The 16,860-nt window shown below is 43.4% G+C and overlaps 1 protein-coding gene across 1 annotated transcript in view; it reads right to left on the reverse strand.

Moving 5' to 3' along the window:
* Positions 1-16,860, reverse strand: part of Msh3 (mutS homolog 3) — a 184,198-nt gene that overhangs the window by 73,506 nt on the left and 93,832 nt on the right. The window contains exons 13-14 of the mRNA XM_045134112.1: positions 8,848-8,980; positions 353-540 (exon numbers count right to left, since the gene is read on the reverse strand). Coding sequence (XP_044990047.1) covers positions 353-540; positions 8,848-8,980 — 321 coding nt within the window. The remainder of the gene's footprint in view (positions 1-352; positions 541-8,847; positions 8,981-16,860) is intronic.

Here is a 16,860-nt window from a genome sequence, read left to right on the forward strand (position 1 = left end):
GTGAACCATTCAAAAGATGTTTTTGCCTTTAAAGTCTCTAAATACAAGGTTGATCATTCCAGCATAGCTAAGAAATGAGGTCCAGCGCCCCTAAGTTAATAAACTGCCACCATGCATGGACCTTACATTTTTATCATCTAACAACTGGGAAATGCTTTATCTACTCTAACAGTATGTTGCCAGAGTTTAGATGGAAAAGTATTGTATTGATTTTGGACCCAGTCATGTTTCCACTTGCCTGTGTTGTACTCAAGAATTACCCATCACTATCTTACCAGACAGAGCTTGCACATCGAATGACACACATGCTGGACAACACTCACAGATGCAAAGAAGAGGGTCTGGAACTTACTTGGCAGCTTGCTCATTAAGGATCTTTAAGTAATGTTCCGTTGGACTGAGAAGTTCAGGAATTTCTAAAATGAGTGTTCGGAGCAAGTCTGACTGAATGTGGGAATTAACAGCAGGCATTAATGCTTGAAATTCTGACTTCAGGTGACACAGGCTTCTGACAATCAAGAAGAACTCTTGGGTAGAACACTGAAAGTAGACATACATTTTTAAACATTTTTTTAATTTTTTAAATTAATTAATTTATTTTTTGAGAGCGACAGACACAAAGAGAAAGACAGATAGAGGGAGAGAGAGACAATGGGCGCGCCAGGGCTTCCAGCCTCTGCAAACAAACTCCAGACGCGCCCCCTTGTGCATCTGGCTAACGTGGGACCTACGGAACCGAGCCTCGAACCGAGGTCCTTAGGTTTCACAGGCAAGCGCTTAACCACTAAGCCGTCTCTCCAGCCCTAGACATACTTTTTAATTTAAACAGCATTAAGGAGCCAGGTGTGTGGCTCACATCTGTAGGCCTAGCTCTTAGCACACTGAAGCAGGAGAACTGCTATAAGCTCATAGCTAGCCTGGTATTCACTGTGAGTTTCTGGCCAGCCTGAACTACAAAGTTGCCTTCAAAATACCACAATAAATGAACAAACGCATAAAGAAATAAAATTTAACTCATGATATTTTAATGAATAAACAGCATAAAGAACATGGAAATAAAATTTAACAAGTGATATTTTTGAAGCTAGAATTTTTAAAGTTAGAATCAGAGTAAAGGAAATTTTTCTGAACGGGTTAACTAATAATATGAAAAGGATAACTAACCCAAAGAACAATGGCTAATCCAGCTATGTATATAACTTACAGAAGAAAGAGAAGGTTCAATAAACACATGTGTAAGAGTACATGCAAAGATAAACAACACGCAAGATAATATCAGTCATTTGATAAAATGACAATGATTTAAACCTTTGATAACTACGTTACACAAGGCATAAAGCAAAAAGAAACTTTTATATAATATCACTAGTAGATGCATAATCTTTTTGAAGAACTAGACTATTTCACAACTTTAAAAGTATGCGTATCTTTTGAATAAGCAATTATACTCCAAACACTATCTCTAAGACATCTATATGGTGATTATTCCATTATTGCTACATATTAAGTATATGAGGTATGCTCGCATCATGTTACATATCTGCATACATTTACATAGCAACATTATCTTTGATTTTTTTAATTCTGTGTATTATCCTCTATAAATAAAAACCATAAATAACAACTTCAGAAGGGTACAATGAAACTGTTACTTTGGCTAGCTCTGGATACTAGATCTGGGAAAGCGGCAGAGATAGACACTTTATTCTTTACTTTTCCCTATCATTTTCTAATACTCATATAAAAAATGTTTACATTGGAGCCTCTAGTAAACTGGGTGGGCTGAACTGAACATGTTCATCTAATCCTCCCTATTTTGAAAATAGACTAGAGATTATTTTAGAATGAATAAAAACAGACTAGCTAAGAATGCAACAGAAAGAAAATCTTAGAAGCAATATAGAAGCAAGCAGTAATGGACTCACAATCTGAATTATAAACTGTCCCCAAAGAAATCAGAGAAACACCTTGATTTGTCCTAAAACTCCTAAAAGGTGCAGGAGCGAGTGTACAATTATCTCTAGAGGAAAGAGATGGGGGTGGGGTGGGGAGGGGACAGTTGAAAGGGATTTATGCAGTGCTCAGCCCCCACGAATGCGTAGTCTTTCCCATGCCACTAAGCAGCTGCTGTCTTCTGTCCTAAGACTAGTTTTATTTAGAAGGAAGCAAAACAGAAAGGATCTGTTTAGAGCCCAAGGTGGCTGTTCTCAGGTTTCCTTGGTAAAAGAACTAAAATTCCTTATAAAAACACTGACATGGCTAGAAATTTGGCTTAGCAGTTAAAGCACTTGCCAGCGAAGCCCAAGAACTCATGTTCAAATCTCCAGGACACATGTGAACCATACGCAGTGAGGCATGCGTGCCATGTTACACATGTGCGCAAGGGGGCACGTGTGTCTGGAGTTTGACTACAGTAACTATGCCCTCTCTCAAAAAAAAAAACAAAAAACCACTGAGGCACGTTTTGCAAGGTGGCTGCTGTAGGGTTGCGCAGCCCTGGGAATGATGGGGATATATCATCAAAAGCAGAGAATTAATGGAGTAAAGGAACGGGTACAAACTGAACACTGACACTTCTGGTTATCTCCCTCTAATTCCCGGAATACTATTAGTCAGTCAAGTAGCTAAAAGGGGTACTTCAAAAAGAAAATTCTATAGATAACTACAAAATAACTTAAAAAAAAAAAAAACAACCTTAGTTACCTGAAAGAAAAACTTCTAACATGAAGTGTAAAGTTTAAATTGAACAAAAGAGCCTATGTCTGTAGGAGAGGAAAAAGTAAAACTAGAAGCCATAAACAGAATGGGAAGTTATTTTTTTTTAAGTGAGAAACTGCAAACAACAACAACAACAAAATCTTTAAAATAAAAGCATGATGATAAAGTGAAAAATTCAACATAAGATGTAGAAGACAAAGATGATAGTCTCAAGAAGGTAAATGAAAAGTGTAAAGAAATGGAAAAGAGAACACACATAAAAAGCTATGGAAAAAGTCCAGGAGATCAAGTCAACTCAGCTAAGAGTTGCAAACAGAAGGAAACCATCCAAAAATATTCAGGAAAACGTCACAAAGCTCCAACAACTTAACTAGAATGAGAGGACACAAATACCATAACTGATTTAAAAAAATCAAAGTAAACTACTATAAAACTCCAGAGAATGAGTAACTTTTCTAGTGAATGTGACAGAAAACAGGAAAAGAAAGTCACACAGAGAATCAGGAATCAGAATGGCTCCCGACTGTTCAACAAAACACAAGCTACAATACCTGGAACTAATACCAAATGCTAAGGGGAAATATTTAGAGCACAGAACTTTATACCCAAACTACCAACCAAATGGAAGAAAACTCCGTATTTCCGGATGTCAGTATTTCAAAGCATTTGCTTGCAACACCTTCTCTCAACAAGCTTTTAGGAGAGGTACTCCACCAAGATAAAGGGTGTCTTAAGAGAAGACACGGTAAGTTCCATCATAAAGAAGAAAATGGGATCTAAGATAACTGTACAAGATGCAGATTAGACCAAGTCAGGAGAGTCTAGAAGATAGTTTTTAAGAGCATAAAATTGACCATGTAATGGAAATAACTGTTCTGAAATGAAAGGACTATCTAGTTACGATATAACTGGTACTTATAAAATGGGTTATTCTAAGAATATATTTAAAGAGACAATTACTCCCATAGGAGAAGTAGGTCCACCTGAACAAAAGTTGGATTCACAGTGTATCGCAAAGCTCCCTCTTTTCCAATAAGGTCACTGCATGCTAGGAAATACATTCTGGCAAATACCAAAAGCTGGATTGTATAACTGGGGAGCCTTGAACAATTTTTGGCCACTCATTAGTCAGTGATGCAGTCTAACTAAGTAAAGAACTAAAAACAAACATCTTAATATAGTTTTAACAAAATAATCTCATTATTACAACTTGAGAGGTAAGAAAAAGGTTATTTTTTCTAAGCTCAAACATCATGTAAACTTAGGTCAACAGCAGAAGCAGCAATGAAAACCTGCAGAGCTTTGCAACTGAGGCCCTGTGCCTGAGACAGGACGTTCAGCAAACAAATGTGAAGTAGCGTCAATGGCGAGCATGAAGCTGCTGTGGAGGAGCAGCTTTTCTCTTCTGCGGCACAGCCAGCAGTAAATGATGAGAGTAAGGGGTACCGTGACACTGAAGGGGACAAGAGAGGGCTGTGATATGATCTAATGTAATGTACATGTATGAAAATGTCAAAAGATACATTTTTATAAAAAAACAGTTGCGGACAGTGTTTGCAAGGAGAGTGCTCTGGAGTCTCACACAACCAGTCCCTGCCGTTAAACCTCTTTATGGAGTGCTACAGGACAAGCCCACACTCAACACATGGCTCTGAGCTCAGTGAAGTCCAGCTAAGAAACTATTCTCACCCACAAACATTCCTTTAACATTTGCAAACCATTACTACCCTTAACAGTATTCACCAAATCTTATCAGTCATGTGTGTGTGTGTATGTATGTATATCCCTTTCATAGAAAGTCTCTCAGTGAAGCTGATATGGTTTCTATGATGAACACAATCTTCAAGACTTGAATTTGAAACATTGCTGGCAAAAGAACTTCTCATTTCATTCCATAGGAAGCCCAACGGATCCTCTATTGTTAACACTGTAAGAACACCTCTGTGAACGTACCAGAGCACTTTCGCATAGCCACAGGACCTAGCGTCCCACTTCCACCACATCCAGAGTGTTCCTTAGCACCGTGTGACTCTCACATAAGTGACACAATAACTAAGACACAGCAGAAGCCTGGCGACACAGTGGTAAAGAACTGGCACGTCCTTGATGGTCATGAGCTAGAAAACTGTAAAAGGCAGGATGGGGAAGGTTAAAAAAGTACTCTGCCTTTCTACAGTTGGTTTGTTACCAAGTCATTTCTGTTCTTCACTTTTCAGACCAATTTTGAGCATATTCCAGCACAAACATTAAAACCTAACAGCACCAAGAAACAGCTTCCAAGTGAGTCATAAGTTCCTTTAGTAGAACACACTTGAAAATTCCAAAGCAAAAGTCATTCTTGCACTGCACACTGGTGGCATTTAAGATGAATTAGATTGTAACTTTATACTAGTGTGGAAATCTTTGTAAGTATATAAATCTTATGAAAGGCAAACATCAAAGTAAAGTTGAAAGTGAGGCAGTAAGGCGTACTAGAAATCAGCAGCATGGAAAGATGCTGCCACCTCCAGACTGCGCACACTGGGCCTTGCTCTGTTGATCAGAAATGCAAAGGCACTGCTCTCTGCTCCAACTTTCTCCTGAGAATCAAGAACCTCTGACATCGGTCAATGGATCCACCTGACTGAGACGAGGCTTGGCCAACTATTTGTAACATGAAAGAACATTTTCTAATGGCTTCTGCTATTGCCAGGAAAACCAGAGTGTGCCAAGAAATAGTGCAAGAGAATCCATGAACCAATCACTTGCACATCTTCCCACAAGCAGCATTACTAAATCTGGTTGGTACTTTATTTTCAAACTTATTTGAAGCACATGTGACATATTAAGTCTTCTTGAGTAGAACATAAAATCCTTTTTTTTAAAAAAGGTAAAGTTTCACTGTAATCCAGTCTGTCCTGGAATTCACTATGTAGTCTTAGGGTGGCCTCAAACTTATGGTGATCCTCCTCCTACCTCTGTCTCCTGAGTGCTTAAAGGCATGTGCCACCACACCTGGCTAGAACAAATATTCTTTTTTTTTTTTAATGATGGTAACAGCTTTTTATATTTTTTTTTTTATTTATTTGAGAGCAACAGACAGAGAAAGAGGCAGAGAGAGAGAGAGAATGGGTGTGCCAGGGCCTCCAGCCACTACAAAAAAACTCCAGACACATGTGCCCCCTTGTGCATCTGGATCCTGGGGAATCAAGCCTCGAACTGGGGTCCTTAGGCTTCACAGGCAAGCGCTTAACCACTAAGCCATCTCTCCAGCCCTAGAACAAATATTCTTAAACACAGTACTTATCAGTATAGTGAAAGTTTCTGGGGAAAAGAAGCTTTAAGCAAAGTAAACACCAATGAAAAACTGATCACACTAAAATCTAGGCATATAAAAATAACTATACAATAAGCTTATTAAATTCGCAAATATTTTCCTCTAGAAAAAAATAAAATTTTGCTATAAAAAGAATCAACCAGTAAATAAAAAACAATTGTAGCCAAGATAGCCACACCACATCAACTATAGTAAGATGAAAGAGAGAGAGCCACTTAATAATGCACTCAAGGACACTGGATTTAAAAAGAAATGCTGTCACTAACAAGTTACAACCCATCTCTCAGCACCTACATATTCAGCATAATGCAAGTTGTTGAAGCCTTGTTATATATAATATTATACATAAATTCCTAGTAGTAAAAAGGTGAGAAAACAGTATTTTCTTGGCACTATAGTTACTAAAAGAAACAGTGATAATGTAAGTGAATATCTTGTGCAGAAACTGTAATACTTTTAAAAGCTTATTCATGAAAATTCATTGTAAGTACAGCAAGGTGTGGTGGTCCCCAAAGCCTCGGGTATTGTTGATTAAGACTAAGCTTCATCTTAAGTCTCCTACAGGCTAAGCTCTGCTAGAGGAGGCGGGCCACTGGGGCAGATCTTCAGTCCAGCCTAAGGGGCCTATAGAGCGCCAGCTTGAGCGCTGGCTGTGCATACTATCTGTCTGCCATCTGGCATAAGATAAAACGAGCCAGCTCCCTCCACCATGATGAAGCATCCCCTGGGTTATATGAGCCTGAAATAAACCTTTTCTTCCCAAAAGCAGCTTCTGGTCGGGTGTTTGTCCTAACAATGATACGGTAACTGCAACAGAAAACTGGTATCGCAATGTGGGGGGGTCACTGCTGTGATAAATCTGACCACGTGGATTTTAGTCTTTTGGAATGTGTTTGCAGGAGGAATGTAGAAGATTTGGTACTTTGTACTGGAAAAGACTTGCAGTGGTATAAGCGAAGACTGATGGTCTGAAAATGCTAAATGCAGAGAGAATTGTGGACTGTGAAGGCTTGGTTTATGAGCTTTTAAAGGAAAAGGATAGTGCTTTGTTGGAACTGAGATACTGGTGGAAAAGCTGTTTTTCTGCCCATACCTTGAGAATTTGAGTAAAGTTTAATTTAAAAGTAAGGGACTGGTGTACACACAAAAGGTATAGAACATCAAGATATGAAAGATACACAGATGATCAGAAAAATTCAAGCAAGTCTGAAGTTACATGCACAGAGACTGGTTTTAGGTTACTAAAAACCAGCAACTGCTAAGGAAATTATCACTATTAAAGGTGGGCTGACGGTTTTGCATTGGGACAATGGGAGATAATCCCTGAGGTGAACCCCACCCATGGAAGACTCAAGCTAGTAAAGATGAAACTAATTCTTTTGCAGGGAGGCTTGAAGTAGCATCTTGCCCTTCAAAGTTAAGCTTTATGCTCCCCTGGATTTACAAATCTGGCTCTGCCACCATTTTGGAAGACTAAAAATACCCAGAAGTGGGTCATGAAGTGTGCACAGTCCAGGAGCTGCTGAGATACAGCATGTGAGGAGGCCCAGTAAGGCCACTGTATGATGCTATGAAGAGGAATCATGGTTTGCAGTGTAGACCCAAGGATGGTTTAGACAAACCAGGATTGTAGAATGGCTGCCAAGAAGAGCTGCTGGCTTGGGATGGAGTTTTCCCCAGGCTTTCCGCAGCCCAGCTGCAGGGGCAGGATTGGAAAACCAGAACTTCAACTCTGTTTACAGATGTTGTTGGGCTTAGAACTGCAGATGTCTGATGTCTGCTTGCTGGTTACTGGTCTAGCAATGGTCCAGTCTCAACTTGTCATACCATCTTTTGTCAATGGAAATGCTTACTCTGTGTCATGTGTTGTAAGTATATAACTTGTGTTTTGATCTTACAGGGCTCGCTCACAGTGAAGAGACAGTCTTGAATCTCAGATGAAACTCTGGAATTCTGAGTGTTAAAGTTGGTAAAGACCTATAGGGACTTCTAAGCTCCTACTTAAGCCTCCACCGGGGAGAGCCCTGCTAGAGGAGGTGTGTCACTAGGAAGTGCAGCCTCACGAGGTGTGCAGACAGCCATCACGAGCTCTGGCTATTCGTGTTTGCGTCTCTCTGCTACAGCTGTGTGATGAAGTGAGCCAGCTTCCTCTGGGATCTGTAAGCCTGAAATAAGCTATTTCCTCCCATATACTGCTTTTGCTTGGGTGTGCCTCCCAGCAATGATAAGGTACCTATAACATAATTACTATTTTTTAAATTTTCAGAAATACTTTTATAACAATATAAATTATTTCCCTGTATACAACTCTTGTCAATGCTATTAAACTGTTAAATAGATTATAAAAATCAAAATAATCTCTTTTATTCACCTTCTATATCCAAATTTGTTTGTATACTAAAACCCTCACAAATGTTACATCAGCTTATTTCCTTTTGCTTAACTCAAACAAGAAGATCAAAAGTTAAAGGTATCTTTTTTAAAGTAGCAGGTCTAAGAAAATATTTCATTTTATAATTGTTTTCACTTTGAAAATGAACCGTAGTATCTTGCATAATAATAGGACTTCTGCATGTTACTTTAAATAAAATCGGTGAGAAAATTTTCCATTTTATAAAGGAAAACACTGAAACAACTTTAATTTGTGAGATACAAATTTCTGATAAAACAGCCATTTTCTCATGTTACTTCTAATATTCTACAAAATAGAAAGCTATAAAATAGAGCTATGACATGATTTTCCCTTAATATCTGATGTTCTCATATTGAGGAACATTATGAGCTCTAATCAATTTGATCTTTATTACACTTACTTTTTTGTGATAAATGCTACCAAGTCCTCTCTCTACATCAGGTAATTTATGTAGATGATTTTCTATTTGGCCAAGCACACTTGATTCTGAATGGAGAACTTCAGATACAGCATCAAGTCGGGAATTTATTTCCCTGTGAGGAAAGAATAACAGCAGCAATCAGCTATGCTAGGAACTTAGAACGCAGACATTTCCCACTTGAATGCTTAGGACTATGACACAGCCACTTACAGAAGCACAAGGAAGACACCTTCTTGTCGGATTGTTCCCTGCCTCTTCCTATAATTTGTCAGTGCAGGTACCACACAAGGAAAGTTACCAGCTAGGTGTAACACAGACTGTCTCATGAGACAGGCACATGGAGTGTATTTTCCAGCCTCCTCTGTAGTTACGTATTCTACTCAATAGAGCAAGAATGATGTTAAGTCACTTCTAAGCCCAGGGTCATAACAACTGCTGGTGTGAACTTTCACATTCACTCTCTCTGCCTTTGCCAACTTCTCATAGTGCTCAAGGCACTCAAGTGAACCACATGGTGACTCCATTTCTCTGGGTTCATGAGTGGAGAAAACCCTTCACTCCCATAGCTGCTACTAAATGAACCTAAGTAGCAAAAATAAATAAATACATAAGTAAGATCAGCTTCCTGTGTAGCTAACCACTGACAATGAGGGACATAACAGCCTGCATTACAATGACTAACAGGTCTACTATGAGCAACAAGACAGTTCGGTTGTGGTGGTGCTAGAGCTGAATTGATTGTGTATGAGCCAAGAGAGCCCAAGCAAAGATGGGGAATGTGTCACGTACAGTGCAGAGAATATGGCACCAGAAAACACTGGGAACTGCGCTTGCAGGACTTTATCAATGGTGACAAACCCAAAGTAAGGAGCCACTTGAGCAGAAATAAGAACAACTTAAAATGGAAGCACGACTGACTGAACACATCCTAAGCGAGGTATGTCCCACTGTGCATAACCATCAAGGTGTACACTGGAAAATGGTCATCCGTGGTTCTGACATTAGGATAAGGGAACATGCCTGGTGAATAATCAGTAATGTTGATTTTAAATAAATAAGCCAGTGAATGAGACAACAAGCAGGAGCTTTAGGAGAAATGGAGGTATGAGACAGTAAATAAACATGTTAGCCTGTCAAAGTTATGTTGCCATCACATGAACTGATATGAAGGGTAAATCTGACATCAGGATCAGGGTCCTAACTGGATGACAGAGTACTTTATAGTTAGTAGAGAGCTGTTACCCTCATTAACTTGATATCTGTCCTACGAGATCATGCCTCTCCACAACACAGAACTCCTAACCTCCCTTCACCTCTCATTTTTCTCCGGCTCATACCCTGCTATGAGGAAAAGACAAAACTCTGTTGACACCCAGACTGTCTCCTTCGTTCTCAGCTGGGTGGCCTTGGAAGTTAGCCACTTTTTCTCTACTACTAGTCTGGTCTAACTTAAAAATCATTTCTCCCACTTACCACTGAAGCACCTAAACATTCCTCCCACATCTACTCTGTCATTTCCAATCACTCCTCATACTGCAGCTTACTGGCCTTCCTAAAGACCAAATCTGCTCTTATCACATTGCCGCTTTAGTCTCATTGGTGACTTGCCTATTAACTTTGGGCCCATATCCAAACTTTAAAAAAAAATTATTTTATTTTATTTATTTGACTGACAGAGAAAGAGGCAGAGAGAGAGAGAGAGAGAGGGAATGAGAATGGGTACAACATGGCCTTCATTGACTGCAAACAAACTCCAGATGAATACACTACTTTGTGCAACTGCCTTATCTTAGTCCTAGGGAATCAAACATGGGTCCTGAGGCTTTCAGGCCAGTGCCTTAATTGCTAAACCATCTCTCCAGCCACCAAATCCAGACATTCTAATGGGCCCATAAGATACCTGGTCTCTGCTTACCTGTCAAGTCTCCCCTCTACTAACTTATTACTGTCTTGTTCCCCTCCTTCAGTACCAGGCAGACTGAACTCTCCTGGCATCATGGTGGCTCCAGGTTCTCTGGAATCAGGGCCTATTCACTTGGGGCTGACTCTTTCTAGAAGATTCTCCTACACAGCCCCACTGTCCACTAGTTACACTTGCATGTTCTTCCTCTTAAAAGCTTACCAGACTCAGTAGACCAGATCATCCTGCCCATCCTCCCCACAACTGCAACTCTTCACTGTGCACACCACTGCTGCTCTTCACTGTCCTGTTAGACTGACAACGTGGTAGACAGGTGTACACACCACTGCTTCTCTTCACTGTCCTGTTAGACTGACAACGTGGTAGACAGGTGTACACAACACTGCTTCTCTTCGCTGACCTGTTAGACTGACAACGTGGTAGACAGGTGTACACACCACTGCTGCTCTTCGCTGACCTGTTAGACTGACAACGTGGTAGACAGGTGTACACACCACTGCTGCTCTTTGCTGACCTGTTAGACTGACAACGTGGTAGACAGGTGTACACACCACTGCTGCTCTTCACTGTCCTGTTAGACTGACAACGTGGTAGACAGGTGTACACACCACTGCTTCTCTTCGCTGACCTGTTAGACTGACAACGTGGTAGACAGGTGTACACACCACTGCTTCTCTTCGCTGACCTGTTAGACTGACAACGTGGTAGACAGGTGTGCACACCACTGCTGCTCTTCACTGTCCTGTTAGACTGACAACGTGGTAGACAGGTGTACACACCACTGCTGCTCTTCACTGACCTGTTAGACTGACAACGTGGTAGACAGGTGTACACACCACTGCTTCTCTTCGCTGACCTGTTAGACTGACAACGTGGTAGACAGGTGTGCACACCACTGCTGCTCTTCGCTGACCTGTTAGACTGACAACGTGGTAGACAGGTGTACACACCACTGCTGCTCTTCACTGACCTGTTAGACTGACAACGTGGTAGACAGGTGTACACACTACTGCTGCTCTTCACTGACCTGTTAGACTGACAACGTGGTAGACAGGTGTACACACCACTGCTGCTCTTCACTGACCTGTTAGACTGACAACGTGGTAGACAGGTGTACACACTACTGCTGCTCTTCACTGACCTGTTAGACTGACAACGTGGTAGACAGGTGTACACACCACTGCTGCTCTTCACTGACCTGTTAGACTGACAACGTGGTAGACAGGTGTACACACCACTGCTTCTCTTCACTGACCTGTTAGACTGACAACGTGGTAGACAGGTGTACACACCACTGCTGCTCTTCGCTGACCTGTTAGACTGACAACGTGGTAGACAGGTGTGCACACCACTGCTTCTCTTCGCTGACCTGTTAGACTGACAACGTGGTAGACAGGTGTACACACCACTGCTTCTCTTCACTGACCTGTTAGACTGACAACGTGGTAGACAGGTGTGCACACCACTGCTGCTCTTCACTGACCTGTTAGACTGACAACGTGGTAGACAGGTGTACACACCACTGCTTCTCTTCGCTGACCTGTTAGACTGACAACGTGGTAGACAGGTGTACACACCACTGCTGCTCTTCACTGACCTGTTAGACTGACAACGTGGTAGACAGGTGTACACACCACTGCTTCTCTTCACTGACCTGTTAGACTGACAACATGGTAGACAGGTGTACACACCACTGCTTCTCTTCACTGTCCTGTTAGACTGACAACGTGGTAGACAGGTGTACACACCACTGCTGCTCTTCACTGTCCTGTTAGACTGACAACGTGGTAGACAGGTGTACACACCACTGCTGCTCTTCGCTGACCTGTTAGACTGACAACGTGGTAGACAGGTGTACACACCACTGCTGCTCTTCACTGTCCTGTTAGACTGACAACGTTGTAGACAGGTGTACACACCACTGCTTCTCTTCACTGACCTGTTAGACTGACAACGTGGTAGACAGGTGTGCACACCACTGCTGCTCTTCACTGACCTGTTAGACTGACAACGTGGTAGACAGGTGTACACACCACTGCTGCTCTTCACTGACCTGTTAGACTGACAACGTGGTAGACAGGTGTACACACCACTGCTTCTCTTCACTGACCTGTTAGACTGACAACATGGTAGACAGGTGTACACACCACTGCTTCTCTTCACTGTCCTGTTAGACTGACAACGTGGTAGACAGGTGTACACACCACTGCTGCTCTTCACTGTCCTGTTAGACTGACAACGTGGTAGACAGGTGTACACACCACTGCTGCTCTTCGCTGACCTGTTAGACTGACAACGTGGTAGACAGGTGTACACACCACTGCTGCTCTTCACTGTCCTGTTAGACTGACAACGTTGTAGACAGGTGTACACACCACTGCTTCTCTTCACTGACCTGTTAGACTGACAACATGGTAGACAGGTGTACACACCACTGCTTCTCTTCACTGACCTGTTAGACTGACAACGTGGTAGACAGGTGTACACACCACTGCTTCTCTTCACTGACCTGTTAGACTGACAACGTGGTAGACAGGTGTACACACCACTGCTGCTCTTCACTGACCTGTTAGACTGACAACGTGGTAGACAGGTGTACACACCACTGCTTCTCTTCGCTGACCTGTTAGACTGACAACGTGGTAGACAGGTGTACACACCACTGCTGCTCTTCGCTGACCTGTTAGACTGACAACGTGGTAGACAGGTGTACACACCACTGCTGCTCTTCACTGTCCTGTTAGACTGACAACGTGGTAGACAGGTGTACACACCACTGCTTCTCTTCACTGACCTGTTAGACTGACAACGTGGTAGACAGGTGTACACACCACTGCTTCTCTTCGCTGACCTGTTAGACTGACAACGTGGTAGACAGGTGTACACACCACTGCTTCTCTTCGCTGACCTGTTAGACTGACAATGTGGTAGACAGGTGTACACACCACTGCTGCTCTTCGCTGACCTGTTAGACTGACAACGTGGTAGACAGGTGTACACACCACTGCTGCTCTTCGCTGACCTGTTAGACTGACAACGTGGTAGACAGGTGTGCACACCACTGCTACTCTTCACTGTCCTGTTAGACTGACAACGTGGTAGACAGGTGTACACACCACTGCTTCTCTTCGCTGACCTGTTAGACTGACAACGTGGTAGACAGGTGTACACACCACTGCTTCTCTTCACTGACCTGTTAGACTGACAACGTGGTAGACAGGTGTACACACCACTGCTGCTCTTCACTGTCCTGTTAGACTGACAACGTGGTAGACAGGTGTACACACCACTGCTTCTCTTCACTGACCTGTTAGACTGACAACGTGGTAGACAGGTGTACACACCACTGCTGCTCTTCGCTGACCTGTTAGACTGACAACGTGGTAGACAGGTGTACACACCACTGCTTCTCTTCGCTGACCTGTTAGACTGACAACGTGGTAGACAGGTGTACACACCACTGCTTCTCTTCGCTGACCTGTTAGACTGACAATGTGGTAGACAGGTGTACACACCACTGCTGCTCTTCGCTGACCTGTTAGACTGACAACGTGGTAGACAGGTGTGCACACCACTGCTGCTCTTCGCTGTCCTGTTAGACTGACAACGTGGTAGACAGGTGTACACACCACTGCTGCTCTTCGCTGACCTGTTAGACTGACAACGTGGTAGACAGGTGTACACACCACTGCTGCTCTTCGCTGACCTGTTAGACTGACAACGTGGTAGACAGGTGTACACACCACTGCTTCTCTTCGCTGACCTGTTAGACTGACAACGTGGTAGACAGGTGTACACACCACTGCTTCTCTTCGCTGACCTGTTAGACTGACAACGTGGTAGACAGGTGTGCACACCACTGCTGCTCTTCACTGACCTGTTAGACTGACAACGTGGTAGACAGGTGTACATACCACTGCTTCTCTTCGCTGACCTGTTAGACTGACAACGTGGTAGACAGGTGTACACACCACTGCTTCTCTTCACTGACCTGTTAGACTGACAACGTTGTAGACAGGTGTACACACCACTGCTGCTCTTCGCTGACCTGTTAGACTGACAACGTGGTAGACAGGTGTACACATCACTGCTGCTCTTCGCTGACCTGTTAGACTGACAACGTGGTAGACAGGTGTGCACACCACTGCTTCTCTTCACTGACCTGTTAGACTGACAACGTGGTAGACAGGTGTACACACCACTGCTTCTCTTCGCTGACCTGTTAGACTGACAACGTGGTAGACAGGTGTACACACCACTGCTTCTCTTCGCTGACCTGTTAGACTGACAACGTGGTAGACAGGTGTGCACACCACTGCTGCTCTTCGCTGACCTGTTAGACTGACAACGTGGTAGACAGGTGTACACACCACTGCTGCTCTTCGCTGACCTGTTAGACTGACAACGTGGTAGACAGGTGTACACACCACTGCTTCTCTTCACTGTCCTGTTAGACTGACAACGTGGTAGACAGTTGTACACACCACTGCTTCTCTTCACTGACCTGTTAGACTGACAACGTGGTAGACAGGTGTACACACCACTGCTGCTCTTCACTGTCCTGTTAGACTGACAACGTGGTAGACAGTTGTACACACCACTGCTGCTCTTCACTGACCTGTTAGACTGACAACGTGGTAGACAGGTGTGCACACCACTGCTGCTCTTCGCTGACCTGTTAGACTGACAACGTGGTAGACAGGTGTACACACCACTGCTGCTCTTCGCTGACCTGTTAGACTGACAACGTGGTAGACAGGTGTACACACCACTGCTGCTCTTCACTGTCCTGTTAGACTGACAACGTGGTAGACAGGTGTACACACCACTGCTTCTCTTCGCTGACCTGTTAGACTGACAACGTGGTAGACAGTTGTGCCACCACTGCTGCTCTTCACTGACCTGTTAGACTGACAATGTGGTAGACAGGTGTACACACCACTGCTTCTCTTCACTGACCTGTTAGACTGACAACGTGGTAGACAGGTGTGCACACCACTGCTTCTCTTCACTGACCTGTTAGACTGACAACGTGGTAGACAGGTGTACACACCACTGCTTCTCTTCACTGACCTGTTAGACTGACAACGTGGTAGACAGGTGTACACACCACTGCTTCTCTTCACTGTCCTGTTAGACTGACAACGTGGTAGACAGGTGTACACACCACTGCTTCTCTTCACTGACCTGTTAGACTGACAACGTGGTAGACAGGTGTACACACCACTGCTGCTCTTCGCTGACCTGTTAGACTGACAACGTGGTAGACAGGTGTACACACCACTGCTGCTCTTCACTGACCTGTTAGACTGACAACGTGGTAGACAGGTGTACACACCACTGCTGCTCTTCGCTGACCTGTTAGACTGACAACGTGGTAGACAGGTGTACACACCACTGCTGCTCTTCACTGACCTGTTAGACTGACAACGTGGTAGACAGGTGTACACACCACTGCTGCTCTTCGCTGACCTGTTAGACTGACAACGTGGTAGACAGGTGTACACACCACTGCTGCTCTTCGCTGACCTGTTAGACTGACAACGTGGTAGACAGGTGTACACACCACTGCTTCTCTTCACTGACCTGTTAGACTGACAACGTGGTAGACAGGTGTACACACCACTGCTTCTCTTCACTGACCTGTTAGACTGACAACGTGGTAGACAGGTGTACACACCACTGCTGCTCTTCGCTGACCTGTTAGACTGACAACGTGGTAGACAGGTGTACACACCACTGCTGCTCTTCGCTGACCTGTTAGACTGACAACGTGGTAGACAGGTGTACACACCACTGCTTCTCTTCACTGACCTGTTAGACTGACAACGTGGTAGACAGGTGTACACACCACTGCTTCTCTTCACTGACCTGTTAGACTGACAACGTGGTAGACAGGTGTACACACCACTGCTTCTCTTCACTGACCTGTTAGACTGACAACATGGTAGACAGGTGTACACACCACTGCTTCTCTTCGCTGACCTGTTAGACTGACAATGTGGTAGACAGGTGTACACACCACTGCTGCTCTTCGCTGACCTGTTAGACTGACAACGTGGTAGACAGGT

The sequence above is a fragment of the Jaculus jaculus genome, chromosome 14 (assembly GCF_020740685.1).
Source record: "Jaculus jaculus isolate mJacJac1 chromosome 14, mJacJac1.mat.Y.cur, whole genome shotgun sequence".
NCBI classification, from domain to species: Eukaryota; Metazoa; Chordata; class Mammalia; order Rodentia; family Dipodidae; genus Jaculus; species Jaculus jaculus.